This window comes from Notothenia coriiceps, unplaced genomic scaffold (genome assembly GCF_000735185.1).
Source record: "Notothenia coriiceps isolate Sejong01 unplaced genomic scaffold, NC01 NC01_scaffold00032809, whole genome shotgun sequence".
NCBI lineage: Eukaryota > Metazoa > Chordata > Actinopteri > Perciformes > Nototheniidae > Notothenia > Notothenia coriiceps.
Genome location: NW_011365510.1, coordinates 46,547 through 65,929, shown reverse-complemented (window position 1 = coordinate 65,929; position 19,383 = coordinate 46,547). Strand labels below are relative to the sequence as shown.

At 41.2% G+C, this 19,383-nt stretch overlaps 1 protein-coding gene across 3 annotated transcripts in view; it reads right to left on the bottom strand.

Moving 5' to 3' along the window:
- Positions 1-5,227: 5,227 nt before the first annotated feature.
- LOC104961134 (protein FAM126B-like) overlaps positions 5,228-19,383 on the bottom strand; it is a 41,716-nt gene continuing 27,560 nt past the window's right edge. The window contains exons 9-15 of one of the 3 annotated variants that reach the window (XM_010789361.1): positions 15,599-15,694; positions 13,155-13,271; positions 11,189-11,276; positions 10,484-10,640; positions 9,593-9,787; positions 5,326-6,069; positions 5,228-5,284 (exon numbers count right to left, since the gene is read on the bottom strand). In XM_010789361.1, coding sequence (XP_010787663.1) covers positions 5,357-6,069; positions 9,593-9,787; positions 10,484-10,640; positions 11,189-11,276; positions 13,155-13,271; positions 15,599-15,694 — 1,366 coding nt within the window. In that variant the 3' untranslated portion in view covers positions 5,228-5,284; positions 5,326-5,356. Of the gene's footprint in view, positions 6,070-9,592; positions 9,788-10,483; positions 10,641-11,188; positions 11,277-13,154; positions 13,272-15,598; positions 15,695-19,383 lie in introns of all 3 variants that reach the window. The other 2 variants (XM_010789360.1, XM_010789362.1) reach the window with 2 other exon arrangements.

Genomic DNA, 19,383 nt, shown 5'->3' with positions numbered 1-19,383 from the left:
GCTGTTCACAACACAAGTCATGGTTGTCATTAGGTGTTTAGTGCTCACTTTACTGCTAATGTTAGCATGCTAGCATGCGAAACCATCGTGGTTGCTAACTGGTTTTAGCTTCAGGAGGTTAAGTTAGCATGGTTCTAGTTTAGTAGTAAATTAACTATAATAAATCAGCTGGTTTGTTTGTTTAATAATTTGTTATGCATTTGAGAATTCAAACAACAAATCTTACCACAATGTTCTTTAGTAGAGCTCTTGCACCTTTAATTGTAGCCCATGTTATTCATCATCAGATGAAGTAGGCCCTATGCCCAGTTGTCATTTACTTCTTACATGTTCATATGGGGGTTTTGAAGCAAAAAAAAGTATCTTGTGACCTCTTCAAAAATGAATTCTCTACTAGAAACACTATTTTGGAAATTCTCTTCTAGACTATACTTTAGAGCTGAATAAGTCAGTCTTTTTTAAATGTAATGTTTGACTCCATTAAGTTAAGCCCCTGTTGTAAAAGCTGAAGTATGTTCTAGTAAAAGGGGTCAGAGGTGGAGGAGGCAGTTTGTTGTTCATGACATGTTTAAGGGGGAAGTGGCTTTGTAACAACACCTGATACAATACAAATATTAAAATGATTGACTTTTTCTGCTAGAATTCAACATCCACAGTAAGAGTATATTACGGATACAGTGGTAATTCATAGCAGAGACAACTGTTATATTAATCATTTTTTCATAACTAGCAAGAATAATTTCATTCGTAGGTTCAACTAATTTACCTTGAAATGGTATGTTGTTTTGCATTACAACCACTAGGTGTCAGCACATCACCACTGATCACAGGTATTTCTGCAGTGAAGTATTTGAGTGCTTACTCACAGTGTATATATTACCAAAAAAAACTATCAGATTGACTTTGAAAACAGTAACAATTACATTTAATTGATTAATATGAATGATATGATTCTTCTGGTTCTCACTTCAGATTTATTTTCAATTATGCCAATATTATTACATGGGTTGCAATCATCTATTGTTTTTAATGAAAATGTTGATTATTCCCTAATGTATAGGTAAATATATAATGCCATAATTGTTTATAATCCAAGTAGACAAAAAAGCAAACCTCACTTTAAAAAAAGGGAACCAGACACGTTTTGTATTTTTCGTTTGTTTATCATTCTAGCTTATTCACTATATATTGTCTAGCTATTGGTAAGAAAGATTAACAACTGTTTGAATTCTGACTTTAGGTCTGTAAGAAAGTCTTTATTTCTCAACCCTCTGACATTTTTGATCAGTCACCAAGTTAAAGTTTGTTGAAACTAAACTGAGAGCAATTGCTTGGTGATGACTATGATGAGCAGTAATTGTATTTAACCACTTCCACATAAAAAAACAGGCTGACTCTTAAATATCCTTTACGGCACAATATTTATTCAACAATATACAGATTAATTTCTCTACATCTCAGAATGATCTTCAGTTTTTTATATTTGTCTTGCTTTCACCTTTGTACATTTTCTATTTACAAGATTTAAAATAAGTCTTTCTCTCCATTTATACAACATCAATAGTACAGTGTTATCACGTCGTCCAGCAGCTTCCCTCGAAGCATCTAGATTAGATTAATCTTTGATAATCTGTTAAGATTTCAAACACCAGCTGACGTCTTTGAGCCACAGAGCAGCAAACTGACAGAAGGGCTTGACATGCACCAAAAAGTCCCGATGATGTGGCTTTCTGTCTGCAAGGGCAGTCAGATGACAAAAGGATGGTCCTCTTATTTCACCCACATGAGAGGTCCTGCGCTCTGAAGCGCCACAACAGGGTAAAAACACAGAAAGCTGTTGAGGACTTTCTCCTTGAAAAATCAGCTTAAGTGCCTCTGCCCTGTACCACCCAACACGGATCAGTGACAGCCGGTAACACCAAAAACAAAACAAAAAAGGGAAAAAAATGTTGCATAGAATCAATTCCGACTTCAAGAACAGAAATGTTGGTGCTGCCATTTTTAAAATGTGGCTTTTTGATAATCTCCTGAGACCTTCCAGACCCCCGTTACATTTTTTTTGGTTTTGAAAAGAAACAATAATAAATAGCTGTACCCTTAGACTCTAACAAAAATAGCATTGTGTTGAATGTGACATCACATAGAAGTACTACTTTAAAGAGACTAAAACCCTGCATTGAGTGTATACACATTTTGCACATCTATATATATCATTTCAATAACTATCTGAGGAGAGAGGTGGATGGATTAAAGTGCATTAAACTTTATGAAAACAAAGCCCACAGTTATCATATGCAGGGCAGGAAATGAACTCTCTTCACAGTGGCTGACAAGGACAGACTGAACCTTTTAAGACTTTTTTTGAAATGTAAGTGGACCTTTCTGGGGTTATTATTCAACCAAAATGAATAAAATGTCCAGCCTCAGTCAAGTTGTATTAATATTCATCAGCTAGTGTTCATTTCCTGACCTGATCACATGCAAATAACACCAGAAACATAAGGATATTCATCTATCCGTAACTCTACAGTAAATCGACAAACAGTACCAACATTGCTGCTGGTAACCTCGGTAAGGGGCACTCATTAATGACATGACCACGTCACCAGTTTTAAAAACAGCAAAAAAGGTGCCACTCAACTCACGGCAAAATACAGCAAATGGGAACACGGCTTGTTGAGAGCCTCACAGCACAGGGATGACAGCAGACAGACCGGGGGAGTGTGAACTGTAGCTGAACTCCTCTCTTCATCCTCCACAGTCCACAGGAGGAGCATGTGAGGTCAAAGAGCCCACCATCGAGGCTCTTTGGCCTGAAATGTATAAGGCTAAAGCGCACACAAGACTCACTCTGGACTAGGAGCAGCAGCTGTGGAGGTTTTCCAGCACAGCGGAAGCATGAGTGTGTGGGGTTTTTCACTGCAGACTGAACTGACTTTTATATACATTAATCATTCATCCTCATTTTAAACAAGCACGTGCGCAAGACATGGGGAAAAATGCAATACAACAGCTGACATCTACGGCTGACATCTACGGCACACAGACGCATAATATACTGCTTTTACATGTGAACAGCAAATAGTGATGACAGTGAGAGTGCAGTGTGACGCACACACCTTTGATGAGTGAAGAGGAAACCCATGGCAAAAAAGGTGAAGCTGCATCTCAGGGCATGTTGAGCCAAACACCCTTTTTTTAGTCCATAAACTTTGAAATAGCACAAGTAAACAATAAAAGAATAGGCAATAGTTTTTAAATTAAGACAAGCAAAGCATAATTTCCTTAAGGAGAGGATGTGTATTGGCACATCTGGCAAAGACAGGGACAAGACTTGGGTTTGGCTCGCTGGCTGTTTCTTGCATCTGAAACAGCAGTGCTTTGCAGGGCACTAAACATGCAGACAAGCACGCCGTGTTCAAATCACTCAGCCTGGCAGGGAGCACTACAGAAGGCTAGCTAGCACTGTGCGCAGATGCAGGCATTTAACAGCAGAGAAGATCCAACTCCATGCACATGAGGATTCAAAAAAGTGCACTTTTACATTAAAACAATTGAAAAAGGAGGACATTTCTAGGGAATTCAAATAATCAGGTTATTCCTGATGTGGGTGTTTGATATATAACAGAAAACCTGAAGACAGTTGTGTTTTGCAGCTACGTGATGTGCATGGTGCGACCGAACTGAAATGCAAAGCTGAGATTTCCACGGCTCCTTACATGGACAAAGATTTGACAGTGTCTTTTTTCAGTGTGAGACAGTTTGCTCCCCACTATTTACTCCAACCTAAAAGTTCAAACCTTTTCATCTGATTGGGAGACAGGTGTCTGGTGGCAGGGTGAACACACAATGAGGTAGAACAAAATGTTTCATGAGCATCCAATCAGAGCACAAAACGTAATCGTCATGGTGACTGCTGATGATGCGCAGCGACTCGTGCAAGCCTCAAGAGGGCAGTACGTCACCGAGACACCACACACAGGCCAAACACCTACAAGAGCTTTGAAATGGAACGACCCATTAAATGGTTTGGACCATCATAATAATCCCATATTAAATACAGCCGGTGTCTCTTAGCTTCAGTCTCAAACCTGCACTGTCACTGCACAACGTTTTCATCCAGTTCTTCCACAAGATTCAGCCTCTGATTATCAATTTAAGTCACAAGTTGCTTTCCTCTTGTAGCTGCACAGTAGTGTTTCTTAAGATTTGAGTTAAAAGCCTGGGGCAAGACAAACCTTTACCACTTTCCAGTTTTTGGTTATAACAAAAAAGGTAAAATGAGAATATTCTAATTACAAATTAAAAAGGAACTACATGGGATGAAAACTGGAGAATCACTTGGGTCTGACTGATTTCCATCAAATCATTGTCAAACAAAAGCAAACAAATGCTTTCTTCTTTGGATTGTGATTTAAAAGAAAAACATTTTAAAAGGATTTTTAATCAATAAAACCATTTATGCCTTATTATTTATAAAAAAAACAGAAAAGCATTTAACAAGGAAGATAATCAGCAAGAACGATTGCACGTGAGCCCGGGAATGAAAGGGAAGGAATGAAGAGAAAGAGCACTAATCACTCTTCTCCACATGAGCGACTCTAAGTGTTATTGCTGATTCATTTTTGTCTGATTCAGTCAGAAACTCAAAAATAATCTGATTTCCATATTTATCTTCTACAGCTAGCTTGGCATCCTTAGCGTGTTTTCTCTCGTTTCCTGGTTTCTGGGAGTTTCTGTGTGGAATGATTGGTCAGACGGGAGGATGCAGTGACATGCTGGACTGTAGTTACAGCAGTCAACGTTTACTACTTTTCTATTGTTGCATTTTCAGTCACGCTAAACCCACCAACAGCAGGTCACAGTTGTAATGGAGGTGGAGACACAAATCTTGAACACACACACACACACACACACACACACACACACACACACACACACACACACACACACACACACACACACAAGTTGTCACAGTAGGGTTGGAAAGAGTTGCAGAGAAAAACTGCATGAGGATGAGTGTTATGAGCAGGTATTGTGTGTGTGTGTGTGTGTGTGTGTGTGTGTGTGTGTGTGTGTGTGTGTGTGTGTGTGTGTGTGTGTGTGTGTGTGTGTGCACGTGTGTGTGTGTGTGTGTGTGTGTGTGTGTGTGTGTGTGTGTGTGTGTGAGCATGTGTGTGTGTGTGTGTGTGTGTGTGTGTGTGTGTGTGTGTGTGTGTGTGTGTGTGTGTGTGTGTGTGTGCACATGTGCGTGTGTGTGTGTGTGTGTGTGTGTGTGTGTGTGTGTGTGGTGTGTGTGTGTGTGTGTGTGTGTGTGTGTGTGCGCGCGCGCGCATACCATGCCCTGCACTACATGTTAGACCTGTGATATGATCTGCATGTTGAAACTGGGGGAGCGGGACTGCTTGGTGAGAGGAGCTCCAGTGGACAGGAGGTCCTGGGCGTCCTCTGGCCTGACGAGGTGCTCCTCCTTCAGGCTGATGGTGGAGTGGCGGTGGGCGCCGCCCTCTGGAAGCCCTCGCTCTCTGTCAGAACCCCCCGCCGCCTCCTCTCGCTCGTCATCGCCTCCGTTCAGGTTGAAATTCATGCAGTCAAAGGACTTGCTGGAGGAGGTGCTGCCAGTCCGAACCAGCGTGGGCCCTGCTGGGAAGCTCAGGTGTTTCTTTCTGGGGCTCAGCTGGATGGCATCCAATTGGATGCTGGCTGGGGGCGACGGCTGCCTCTGTTCGTGCCTCAGCACGGCAGCCTGGTGATCCGCTGACAACTCTGCCTGTTTTTCTGCCTCCCTCTCTCGCTCCCTCTCTGCCTCCCTCTCTCGCTCCCTCTCCCGTTCCTTCTCACGCTCCTTCTCCCGTTCCTTCTCACGCTCCCTCTCCTTGTCCCGGGACAGCCGGGCCGTGATGGCTTTCTTGATGCTGCTGCTGCTGCTGCTGTTCAGGCTGCCCCCCCTCTGCCCGACGCCCGCCTTGGTGCCGCTGGGCTGGCTGCTGTTGGACGCTCCGGAGGAGAAACCCTCGTCTGGGTCGTTGACATTGAAGGAATCTTCCCCGCCGCTCAATCCATCAGCATCTGCACATGAACACGCACGAACACAGACAGAAATAAAGCATGATAGACAGACAGAAAAGTGAGCAAGGACTAGAGTCATGGTGACAAGTTAAATCTGAGTGTGAACAAAACTTTAAATCCTATTGCCCTAAAGTCTGTGGCACAAAGTCAAAAAAAAAAAAAGGAGAAATAAGTATTGACACAGCTTCTGCAAGCAACAGGCAAAACACTTAAGACATGTTTTACTCTAGTGCTATAATTCAGAATATAGACAAAATGTCACCTTAATCCATAGAAAGCTCCATAACTGATGATATTAGTTAAAAGTGATGTAAAATTGCCTGCAACGAACTGCGCTTAATCTATGCAACAAGCCTTACAATTAGGGCTGCACGATATATCGTGTCGTGATGATAATCGCGACATTCACAATGCAGGATTTTTTTTTAGGACGTTATTAAGTATGCAAATTAACTCAAACATGTCATGTTACAATTATTTTGCTGCTTGCTACAAAAGGAAAACTTGCGCAGCTCTCATGTCAGGGGTACTTGAGTGAGTGACATGCAGGCTCTGCATGCACAGCAAACCACCAATCACAATCAAATCTCCAAAGCACACGGACCCGGTGATTAAAGGTAAAAACACTGAATAAAGTAGTTTCATGTGTTTCTCCAGGCAGTTCGGCGCTGCTAACCGAGCAAGCTCAGCTTGTTGCTCTGATAACTTAAGATCCAGACGTCAGTGACTTAAATCCTTCATCCGGTTAAATATAATTTCAAAAATACCAATTGTATAGCATTAAAGTTCAAGAAAGGATGGTTTGCGGAAAAAAAACGGTCTTTTCTTCAATTCCTGTATGTTTTCATATCGCAGGGGGGGGAAATCGCAATGTCATTTTTTTCCAATATCGTGCAGCCCTACTTACAATGTTAAGAGATTTTATATTCAGTGCAGAATAAATGAATAGCCTTTAGCAGGCCAACACTCAACAGACAATGCTGCTTCATTAGCTGGTGCATAATGAGGGATCATTCACCACACGGCTCAATACGCTACACAATGACCTTCAGCTTTGATCATCTGATGTAATTCAGATCGACTTAAATCTGACCAGCTGTTTGTTTAGGAAAGGTGGGAGCTCAACAACCTGCCCGATAAGTCTAGCATAACACGTTATGTTCAGTATAAAATAAGAATGATCTCTGGAGATAACTGATACAAAAGGCACAATATTGTTATAAAAGCATCTAAACAGAACAACGTTAATAGTCCAGCATTGTTTGAAAGCTGAAAATGGAAAAAGATGATAAATTGAGTTAGAAAAAAGGCACATTATTGACATACAATATGCAGGGTAAAGCCTGTTAAGACACAGGATCAGCCGTCTGTCTCCGTCATGCATCGTTGTGACAAGCAAAATTAGACCACAGGGAATCACAGGCAGCACCGGAAGAGAAATAGAGAAACAGAGAAGAAAAAGGTCTGGACTGACATGCACATAACATAAGGAGAAGACACATGCTCTCCCTCGTTCCTCCTGCAGCACGGGCCCAGCGGTCAGAGGGAGGCGAGCCTGCCAATCTGTGGAGAGCACCGAGGCGAGTCGCACACCTCATCAGATCAATAGCACTCCGGTTAGAGCTGACAGGCCACAGGGCTGAATGGACCAGCCTGCAGGCCGTTACTAGTCAACCCAATGCTAGATGAAGAGCTAAAACATACCTGTCAATTTGCATGTTTAGGCATTTTAACTAAAATGTGTCTTTTGTTTGCGCAACACATTCATGTGCTTGTTATTAGTCGCCAATCAATTCAGTATGTGATGTGTTTAAGGTTTATAATCACCTGCAGTAAATATGTATTTGCCTTCATGTTTTAATGTATCATTTTTAAGTGTGCCAATGGACTTGTGAGGCATTTAAAAATTCTTCCTTGATGGTGCATTCAAATAAATGTTAACGTATGGAGCTGACTGCCAAATAACTGTGCCTACTTTTATAAATATGAAAGGCTGATTTGAGTTTTAAAATAAAAAAGGTCCAAGTAGTCGAGCGCTACTAGGATCTTTTGAGCATCTGGTAAGTAAGTTAAAAAGCATTTATCATCATGGACACAAAAAAAACATTAAATATATTGCACTAAATCTTTTTGGCAATCAAAACGTGTCAGGCAATCAACCCAACTAAACATAAAATATTTAGATTTATTTTCATCAGGCTTGATAGATAAATATAATTGAGTATCATACGCATAACAATGAAAATGTACACGGTGATTTTTTATATTACAGCCTAACGGAAGCATATACATTTTAACAAAATAGGTCCAAGCACTGAGCCCTGTGGCACTCCATTGCTAACTTTAGTTTGATTGATTGATGGCTTCAAAGAAGGAAGTAAAATTAATTACATTTTCCCCAGGGAGATTTCTAAAGTACTTATAATCAAAGAAAGTCTGGTACATCATGGAGAAAGGTTGTGATGCTAATTACATTTGTAGTCAATAGGATTAAACATGCAAATCCATTAGTTTGGTAATTTCTAATATCATTGCAATGCAGCCCCATCCAAAATAAACGTGTTAAGGTTGGTATTACTATTTGCAACAGAATGTCCAGTAATTGCACACAGACACTCAGTGATCAAGATTAAAACATAGAGCACCCACACAGAGAAATGGACACACATTCAACATGACAAAATGGGCCATAAGACTGACGGGTTCTGGCAGTGAAGTAGCTTTTGTTAAAACTATTGGATTTGTTAACCTTGACGATATTCAGTCTGCTCTCTTGGCCTTGTCATTTGAAATGTTAGTGTTTCAGGGTTACATTTTTCAAAGCTTGCCGTAGCGTGCCCATGCATGATGAAGTGTTCCTTCCCACTCACTGAGCTGAAGAAAACAAACATGGAAGGACAAAAAAGTTAGCATACAATAAAAGCTGCTGAACTGAAATACTGCAGAATGGATGCAGCAGACGGTTGCTGCTGGCCTGATTGACCCAACGCGCGATGGCACTACACAAGATGCCAGTTCCTCTGTGCCAGTTTTGTAAAATCTGTGTATTTTCCCTGTTAATACTAACAAATTATCAGGCAAGGAGGGTTGAAAAAGCTCAGAGTAATAAGGCAAGCAGCAGGCCGGGCACTGATCATGCTCAGTGAGTGACAAGGGCAGCAGTCGGAAGTATGTTGGAGGCATGACGAGGAAAAAGAGCAGGTATGACATGATGGCAGGCCCATGCAAAATGGCCACACTTCCTTCAAACCCAGAATAAGCGACTCTTCCATTCTTGGATTAGACTAAAAATAGCAGTGGTCTAGTAGTAGAGGGGTTGTTGGCAGAGAGTCTTTTAGACTGGATGAGTTAGTATACTCTGGGGAAGTGAAGAGGCGGCCAATATGGGTACGGCAGAGGTTAACTCCCTCAATTTGATGGAGGAGGAGAGGAAGGAGCAGGAGGAGGGTTGGGGAGATACAGATCGAAGCGGCACCTCCTCCTGAGACCCTCTCTGCTCTGAGCGTCTGCCCCTGTCCCCTACCCTCAAATGTGATGGGGGGAATGATGCCGCTGCTGCTGCTGTTGCTGTGGTGGCTGTGAGGCCGCCCTTCTCTCTCCTCTTTGGTTGCGGGGTCCCGGGGAGTGTGCTGATGCTGATGCCGGTGGTGGTGCTTGTTGTAGCTAGGAGGATTGACGATGTGGCTCAACTCTGCAGCGGTTGAGTCGTCAAAACAATCTGGGAGTCAACAACACAGACGGGGAAACGTGTTTCTTTAGTGGCGGAGAGGCTCGGCTGATTTGGGCCTCATGCTGGGCACAGCGGGTCTAACAGCTGTCTGTAAATTGGTTCATAGATTACAAATTGATAGTTTTAAATAAATGAACTGCCCCATTTATCACCCAGGTTAAAATGGAGTCAGTAGGATCTACACAGGCACCATTTTGTCGGGTGTTTCTCATAAACGGCACACCTCAAATTTAACTGGTGACACAATGCACAGCACACACTTGATAGACAAGACGAGCAAAATAAGAGCAGTGAGCGGCAGAAGCACTTTAACACAGAGAGGCTACATAACAACAATTACATACTGACATCAAACCATTTCGACGATGCTCATGGTGTGATTGTTTTTTACACAGAAACAGAATTCCTTCCCACTGCTATGGACAAACAGGAGGAAAGTTATTCTCTCACCAAATAGTTCTCTCATGTGGCATTCCACTGATCGGGGGGAAACGTTTGTAAGTTACATCTTAAATCCTAAGAACACTGCTCCTTTTCCTTGCATAACATAACTCCAACTGAGCTAAATCAATAATGAGGCCACTAGAAAAAGAGGTATTGTAATGGACTACTGTGCTGTCACATCTACTGAGAGCCCTCCTGCTCCACCTCTCTGTTGGCTGCAGCCATGACGGCAGGTCTTACCCTCTCTCTTCCAGCGGTGGCGTCGTATGGAGGCGGTGGTGATGGCTGACATGGAGATGCGGTTGATGGTGGGTGTCACCTCCACCTGGAGCACCTTGCGCCCCCGTGGCTCATCGGGAGCGCTGTCTGGCAGCGAGTTCTTCATGGCGTTCGCCAGCTGGAGATGACACGTACACAGAAACAAAAAAAGTAAGACAAGATTGAAAGCGTCATTATGAGCCCGACTTTGCTGATTTATGATAGATAGACAGAGAAAGATATATACTTTATTTATCCCAAGTTGCGAAATTATTTTGTCAAAGCAGCAATTAGAATTACTATATTTCTTAAAAATTGAATAAAATACGAATAAGCATTTCTTTTTACCCAGGATGACCCTGTCTGCTTTCATATTGTTTGTCTGTTCATTATTGTAACAAAAACGAAAAACAATAAAAACAAAGTTTAGAAAAAAGAAATAAAATAAAATACATATATTCAGACCAATAATACACACTGCAAAATGTACAGCATAAATGAGAATACTCTCTAATATACAAATCAACTAGGGGTCAGAAACATATTAACATAGTGTACTACAGTATATACATTAAAAACGTCTATGCTGATTTGTGTAAAGTTTGGCAGATCAAAAGCATCATTAGACTATAGTGTCGAGTTATATAAGTGATTGACTCCACAGACACACAGTGCTGGTGCTCTTACCAACAGAGGCTGGGAGTAAAGCTCCAGCTGGGCTCGGTAGAGAACGTCCTCCAGAGCTTCCCGGCCCATCTCCCACTCTCCATTATATCTACACATCACAAAACACAAAATCATTTAACGTCATGTTGCGAGCCTATTTGCGTAAACAGGAGCGCCTGATGAAATGCCTTGATGTCTGAGTCACATCCTTGTGAACTATTATTAGTTTTAAAGTAATGCCTGCAGCCTGAGTGAGGGAGGGAAGGAGAAGCTATCCAGTACGTCTGTCACACTATTGTCTGTTTAACCATTAAATTACCATTCCCTGGCCGTTTTTTAAAACTCCACCCTGGTAATTTGTGTGGGGTCAATGTGATGAGCTGATATGGAAATAGTGCGCATAAAGGATGCATGGAACTGGAGGAGTGGTTTCAATGTTTTAGAATGAATCTTGATAGCTTTGCATAAGGTGATTTCACAACCGTGCAGTTGAACGAGATTAATAAAAGGAAAAGCAGCAGGAAATAAATACATTAAACATTTACAAAAAAACTGCACGGCTGAACTCCCTTTGATCCACACAGGCGGGGACAAATGCGTGAGCGTCTCTTTACACTTGAGATGAAGGGGAAGCTGTGAATGGGCAGGTTAAAACAGACTGTGATGTTGTAAGGATGGAAAATCTGTCCGGAATACATTTCAAACCTTCAAAAACGACAATCTGGCATGTGTCTATTTGTTCTGATATCCCTGCGTCCTTTCCTCTTGTTCTCCTTATGTGGTATTATACACTGTAGCATTAGCAGACTTATTAACCTAAATCCCAGAGTGTCCTCTATGGATTTGTATTTATCTGCCATTCACATGCACCTGCTAGAGCTCAAGGTGAATGTGAGACTTCAGGCTGGCACTGAGGGTGACCTATGGCAGGGATTACTAAAAAGGCTACTATTCTTACACCCACACACTTCTTTTTCCAGCAGAACTGACTGCTTCAATCTCCTGATTGCTGCATTGCACCCTCATGGGAGCGATGAGGTAGCAGGCATACTCATTCCCTCCACCCTCTCCTTCTTCACAATCCTTAACCGTGGTGATTCCATTTACTCTCGTATCAGGGGATCCATCTCGAGGACGAGCTTTCAACGTGAGGCCGTAATCAGCTTTGCAACAATTGTCCTCATAGGGGATGAAATCACCTGCTCCCACAATGCACTGCCGATGGAATCAGTCCGTACAGCGGGGAGCTTCAGTCCTTGGTGGAGTACACTGTTAGGAGATTTTCTGCAGAGGATCGCGGAATACTAGCAGAGACTGCCCTCATTAGTGATGTCCCGCAGAGCCACAGAAATGAGAAACAGTGTGTTATGTAGCTCATAAAGGAACTCCTTTAGGTGATGATATCTGTTAATGTGCGCAACAAACGAGAGATTATCACTCTCCCTATTGCGTTTGATCTTTTATTTAATGTCCTCCATGATCTTCCCAGAAAGAGTGGTGATGAAAAAACGGCAGGGATGAAAGCCAATTGTACAGCTCTAATTGATTTTTTAAATAACATTGTATCAAATGACAGAGTGGAAACAATGTGACGATCAGAAAGGGGTCGCTCGTAGTGGTGAACTTACAGAGAATCATCACCCCCCCACAGCTTTACATTTTTAGCGACTTTCCGTTCATTGTTTTGCTGTCAGGTGAAACTTCATTACCTTGCTTCACTCTCTGTTCCTTTTTGGCAGCAGCATCTTTTTTTATTATTATTAGATATTAAACAAATCCCCTGTAAACTATCCGCTCGGGGATAGATAGTCAAAAGGGAAGACAGACGCAGTAAGCACCTAGCAACCAACCACAGCAGAGCATTTGGCAGCTATTTATCACATATTTCCCTCAAGAGTTGGTAGAGAACAAACTGATCTAAAATGAGTAGCTGTTTGCTAACAAGTAGGAAACTATCGGAAATTTGAGAGCAGCTTGAGATACATACATGGCGTGATAAACGGCGGTCAGCATCTGCACCATGAACTCCGGGTCGAGCAGCACACGGTTGCACGGTTCCCTCCAAAGCTTCTTCTGTTGCCGGGGAAACCCACACACACACAGCCTGAGGAGTAAACAAACAAACAAAGTCACGTTAGTAAGATGAGTAAAGATGAGCCTTGAGGAAAACAACTGTAGCAACAAATAATGTAATATTTTCAAAAACTGTAATGAAATGTCATTTTATATTATAATTTAAGAATGAAGAAACATGTCCTTACTGATAATCTAATAAAATATTTTTAACAATAATGTATTGCCTACAAGGTGGATCTTTTACTTAAAGCTTCTGATATAAGGCAGTGTTTCCCCTACCATTGTCTTGGCGGGGCGCTGCGCCCTGCCAACGGAGCCCCGCGCCCTGCATGAAATTCAAGGTGTTTTTTTTTTTTTTTTATTATTTAAAAATATATAGCACCAAATTGCAACTGAAGTGATCTATCTACGGTCACGTTTCACATTGAACATGTGCTCTTTTATTAAATAAACTAAACGCCTATGTTATTTATCCAATGTGCATGTTTCAGTGTCCACTGCCTTGCGTATTTTCGACACTTGTAAATTTGTCTCTAGCTTTGTAAAAGTGTTTCGTATCTTGTTAATTTGTTTTTGTTAATGTTAAATAGTTTTTTCTTTGGTAAAAGTGTTTTGCTAATGTAATTTTGTTTTATAAAATGTAAATGTGTTTTATAAAATGTAAATGTATTTTATAAAATGTAAATTTGTTTTATAAAATGTAAATGTGTTTTATAAAATGTAAATTTGTCTCAAGCTTTGTTAAAGTGTTTCACACTTTGTAATTGTCGATTGCACCTCTCAGCCACTGTACTAATGAGTTGGGTGAAAAAAAAGACAGGAGATGTGAGTTGTTTTATTCAGTAAATTAGCTCAGGATAATTGGATGTTCTGTCTACACCTGTTGATGTGAGGCTAATGCAGGATTTGCTAGCTTGATGCTACCGGCATTTAGCGGCAGTGACTCAACAAATTGCCACTTAAAATGTATCGTCAGCAATGTATGACAAGCAGACTGCTTGTTTAATGTTAGACTCACACCAATAGCTCAATATGATCATAACACGATTGCTTTCATATCAGAGATCAGATGAGGTGGAGCTGCCTCCAGCAATAGAGGATGAGGCAGAGAGAAGCAGCAGCAGCAGCAGGGTTGCAGCAGGTATGTTATATGCTGTAGTCAGGTGATTTAAATGTATCAATGAAAGGAAGAAGTGTAGGCTACATGATAAGAAGGGAATACAGTTTGAATTAAAGTAATAAAGTACAGTGTAACACTGTACTTTATTACTTTTTAATGTACAAATACTTTGTTACTGTACGATATCAATAACAATAATCCACAGCTCCTCTCTCTGCTCCAGAGGATAAAAAATGTTCGGGGTACCCAAGCAGTACCCTGCCAAGGCAGTAAACCTAGGGGAAACACTGTAATGATATTGAGGAATAATGTAATAACTTTAAAAAGTATTATTTTTGACTGCAATATATAGCAGTGTCTTTGAAATGTTTTTTTAAATAGTACATTAGGTTGATAAAAAATGATGCATCAGTTCTGGAAAAAAAAAAAGACCCATTACATTATTGGTAAAACTAATTGTATAATAGCAGTCAGGACATTGGATTGCATCACTGGTCAAGATATAACATCATTATTATTACATTTTCATTAAGGTGAAGTCCAAATGTAATTCAAATTTGATACGTTATTGTATTTTTCAAGAATGATGACATTAGGTTGGAAAAAGATCTTAACAAAACATCATTCACTTTAGAAAACCACACAAACAGCAAGGGGGGGGAAATGTACTCTCCACTTGTAGAGGTCAGACAAGGTGAGACGGCGGGATGTTTGGGGTCTAGATTCAGACACTGAGCATTGTTCTGGTGCTTTGAAGTGTTCACAGTCTCAGTTTGCCGTCTGTCTAGACCGAGCTTCCTTCAGGCGTTGTCCGCCTCCCAGTAGGGAAGTCTTCAAATCCTGGAGCGCCTGCGAGCTGCGGTGCAGCGACCACAGGGCGGCGGCTGCACTACACAGCCTCACATTGTGAATTCCTCATTAAGCCTTTCTCCTCACTCCAGGGCATCGCTGTGTTTCCCAGATGAACAGGTATCCTGCAGCGATGCTTTCATCCGCAGACAACTGAGCCTTTAGGAAATAGTACTTATCAGATCCTCCTGCAACCAGGGCCGTCTGTATCAAGGTCAGAGTATGGCTACAGGGTAGAGGACATTATTTAATGCTAGATTCAGTAGAGCATGTAATGGAGGTAGGAGAGGAGCAGGTGGTCACTCATAGGGTAAAGAAAGGACAAAACGTTGGACAATAAAAGACCAGAAAACATTCCACATTCGTTTTACATGAGTTTTCCTCACCGTGAGCTCATTCTGCAGACAGACTGGTAGGAGGACAGAGGCATGTACACCACAGCAGAGTTGTAGCAGAGCATGAGGAAACACAGCACTTCAAACCTGCAATCATAAAAACAGTCTGAATGAAGCACAGTAGAACAGACCGTCATTCACTCCACCAAGAAGGATATTATGTAATATTCTAAAAGCAGCTTTCATTAAATTCAGCTAAACCCCAACCTGTCCAATTATCGTTTAACATTCTATTCAACGTTGACATCTTTGCTGTAGACAATTAGGGAGAGGTGCTCATGCAATTTATCAACTTTGAAACTGTAAAATAGTCTGTTAAGCAAAACTGCTTGCCTAAGCCGTTTTGTTCCTTGTGAACTACCTATGAATAAAAGCCTGCTGTACTGCAGGGATCGCCCTTAAACTCTCAACACACCATGTCTGTAGAGTCGGGACTTTATTGGTGCAATATTCAGCAATAAGGCAGTAATGACCTTCGCTAAAGAGGTTATGGTTCAGTTTTTGTAAATGCCCCATTTTCATAAAACTCGGAGGAAAGGTGTAGCAAGGGATAGTTCAGAAGCCGTTTTGGAGCAGATCTGATTCACAGGGCATATGCACGCATTATATTTAACTTTTGTTAAAGGTGCTATACGACATTTAGGCTGCAGCCACACAAGGATGATAACGGAAAGTTCGGAAACGCACCGAAATCGTTATCAAAAAAGTCTTCCGTCCACACGCAATACGCACCAGAAACGTGTCCGTCCACGCGAGACCGCTCGAACCGCTGGAGACGCTGTAGTACATATGCCGGGCCTGTAATAGGCGCTGTACTTCTGCCACAAAATGCACCAAAAGCAAAAAATCGTGCTAGTGGAGCACGCTCAGGTACTGCGGACCGCATGAAGCTTAGCAGCCTCTTCACGCTAACGAAGGATCACTTCTAGGCAGGGTTGGGAGGGTTACTTTGTAAACGTAATCAGTTACTGAATACTGAATACATGCTCTGAAAGTAATCAGAATACAGTTACCGTTACGTGACTTAAAAATGTACCGTATTACTTTTAGAATACTTTTGGAATACTTTCTTTTTCCATAACAGATGGGTATGTTTTGGTGAACAGCTCTCTCATCTGCACCCCACATAAAAAACATCACCCGGACTGCATTCTTTGTCCTGTCTTAAAACCTTTCCTTGGAATATGTTATGAATTGTAAGGTGTCCTTGGGTGCTTTGAAAGGTGCCCCTAAATAGCTTGAATTATCATTATTATTTATTATCTGAAACCATGTAATAACTTTTAAAACTTTTTCCAGTCACTTTCCCCATGCATTCAGCAGCAGCAGGCCATTCACTTTGATTTGATCCCGTTATGAAATGTCATCATTTCGACAATAAAGAAATGCTACATAAACGTTATCTTGCACATTTTATCTAACCATCTCCGTTTCTAACTTTCAATATATTTTAAAAGAGATCACTCTCTCTCATCTGCGTGCGGGGGCGGGGCCTCACAGACACGCTCGGTCAGACATGCTGCAGCGCTGTGCAGTGTGCACAGTTCTGCCGGTAATGAATATTACATTTTGTGAGGAAACTTTTCCACCAATGATTCCAATAAGTATTCCAAAATGTATTCACTTCAGGTTTACGAAAGTAACTGTAATTAGATTACTCGTTTTTCAAATGTAATGCCAGCTGAATACAGTTAGCATATTGTTGTATTCTGATTACGTAACGCCGTTACATGTATTCCGTTACAACCCAACACTGCTTCTAGGCTGCTGTCCCGCAGCTGCTGCCTCTCTGTTGGACTCTGTCCAGTCGGAGCTGGGCTACTGCTGTGGGGCGGAGCGCATTAACCAGACTCTTCACAACGAAGGATCAGTTCTTCTTCAAGGCAGGGAAGGTTACGCAGTACGCAGTCTACTGACCCGCAGCTGCTGCCTCTCTGTTGGACTGCACATTACTCATAAGACGTTGTAAAACAATGGGTGGGAGGCGGGCCCGGCGCCACGAGGGGGCAAAATGGGTATTGCCCCCTCAGTTGTATTCTTTGCCCCCTCACCTTGAGCATCATTCATCCATCAAAAAGTACAATAAATGTCACAATTATTAAATAATACCTTTAAATAATTATCTTCCCCAATACACGTTACTATGTTTGGATCAGATATGTGGGCAGGCAGTCAAGCAACGTGTAAAAAAGCCTCTACCACAAGTGAGCTTGTAGTCTTAATGTTAGCGTGTGTGCTTAGCTGTAAACACAGTCGGATGGGTGACCAAACCGTCCCCGTTTTCCGGGCAAAGTCCACGTTTTTGGTGGCCGGTACCCGGTTGAAACTCCCGAAAATGTTACAGTTTTTGAACGTGTGTTAAAAAACAGAGCAAGGTGAAATAAAATGTTACATGTCGTCAGTAAAAACAGAGTGAGTGTTGTGTCTTTTGTAGCGTATTTCTTCTTCTACTACTTCTTCTTCTACCTACCTCTTCTTCTTCTACTTCTAATTCAATGTCCTGCCCGCGAGAGGACAAAAGAAACTAAGCTAGTAGTGTCAACTAAATCCGTAGTATTACAACAAAAGTGCTTTAAACGAGGTAAGTTACGAATTTATGTTCTCAATCGTCATGTGTGGGATTGAATATTAAATTAGTATAGATGTATTGTCCCCAGGGAGACAGTCATTTTCACAGCTCTGTAAAAACAATATGAAATCAACAACAAATAGGACAGACAACTACAGATAGCACTAGGCATAGCACCACACATGATGGTTACTTGTTATTATTTAGGGCTGCCTGTTTGGATCAGGTTTTTGCCAAAGCGAGCCCTTTTACTATAATAATAATAATAATAATAATAATAATAATATGTTGTGTATTATATAAACCATATTGGTACAATGAGTGACATCTAGTGACGGATTTTGGAACACTGATTTGATTTTTCTCATCGCGGTTAGACTCTAGAGCAGGACTATTCAATTACACATTCAGTCGGTTCAGATTTTATAACTACAAAATTCAGCTGGGCCAGACATTCAGCGGCCTGTAAAAAGCGGGTAGTGACACATTTTAAACCAACACATATTACTGCGATGAAAAACATGCAATTTTTATTCATTATTCATCTACTGTAACAAAGGTACGTCAAAAAGTGCATAAAAACAACAAATTAGCATTCATTTAACAGAATCTGGAAAAAAGTGCACAGTTGTAGCATTACATTTGTTTGCTTTAGAAGTCAAATATTCAGGTTATTTTTTTTTAACCAGGCACATCACAAAGTGCATTTACTGAATACAATAATAGCAGTCTTAATAAATGTCCTCACATACAACAAAAAAAAGCTAAAGAGCTCCAATGCAACACAAAGAGGTAGTACTGTAGCAATACTATTTTTTCACTCAAGTGATAACAAAAAAATCATACGTTTTGGTCACATTTGACCCAGACACATACAAAGTGCATTTAAATGAATACAGAAATAACTGTCAAACCCTTCAGTGCACAAACCCATAACAAGGGATACGGGTAACTATATGAATGAATACTACACTACACGTCTACTATAGTAAACTAGGTGCTTACTATCACCTCATTTGTGATTTGTCATCGCTGACTTTCTCAATGGGAGAAGGGACATTTTTTGTTTTAAACAAGAGCAGTGATTTTTGGCTCATATGTCAATGCAATCCTAAGACATTGGTGGAGAGTGCTGTCAGTCAGGGAGCAGCGAGTGCTACTTTTCGCTAAGTTGTGCATGTGTTACACTTAAGTCGAAAAGTGTGTA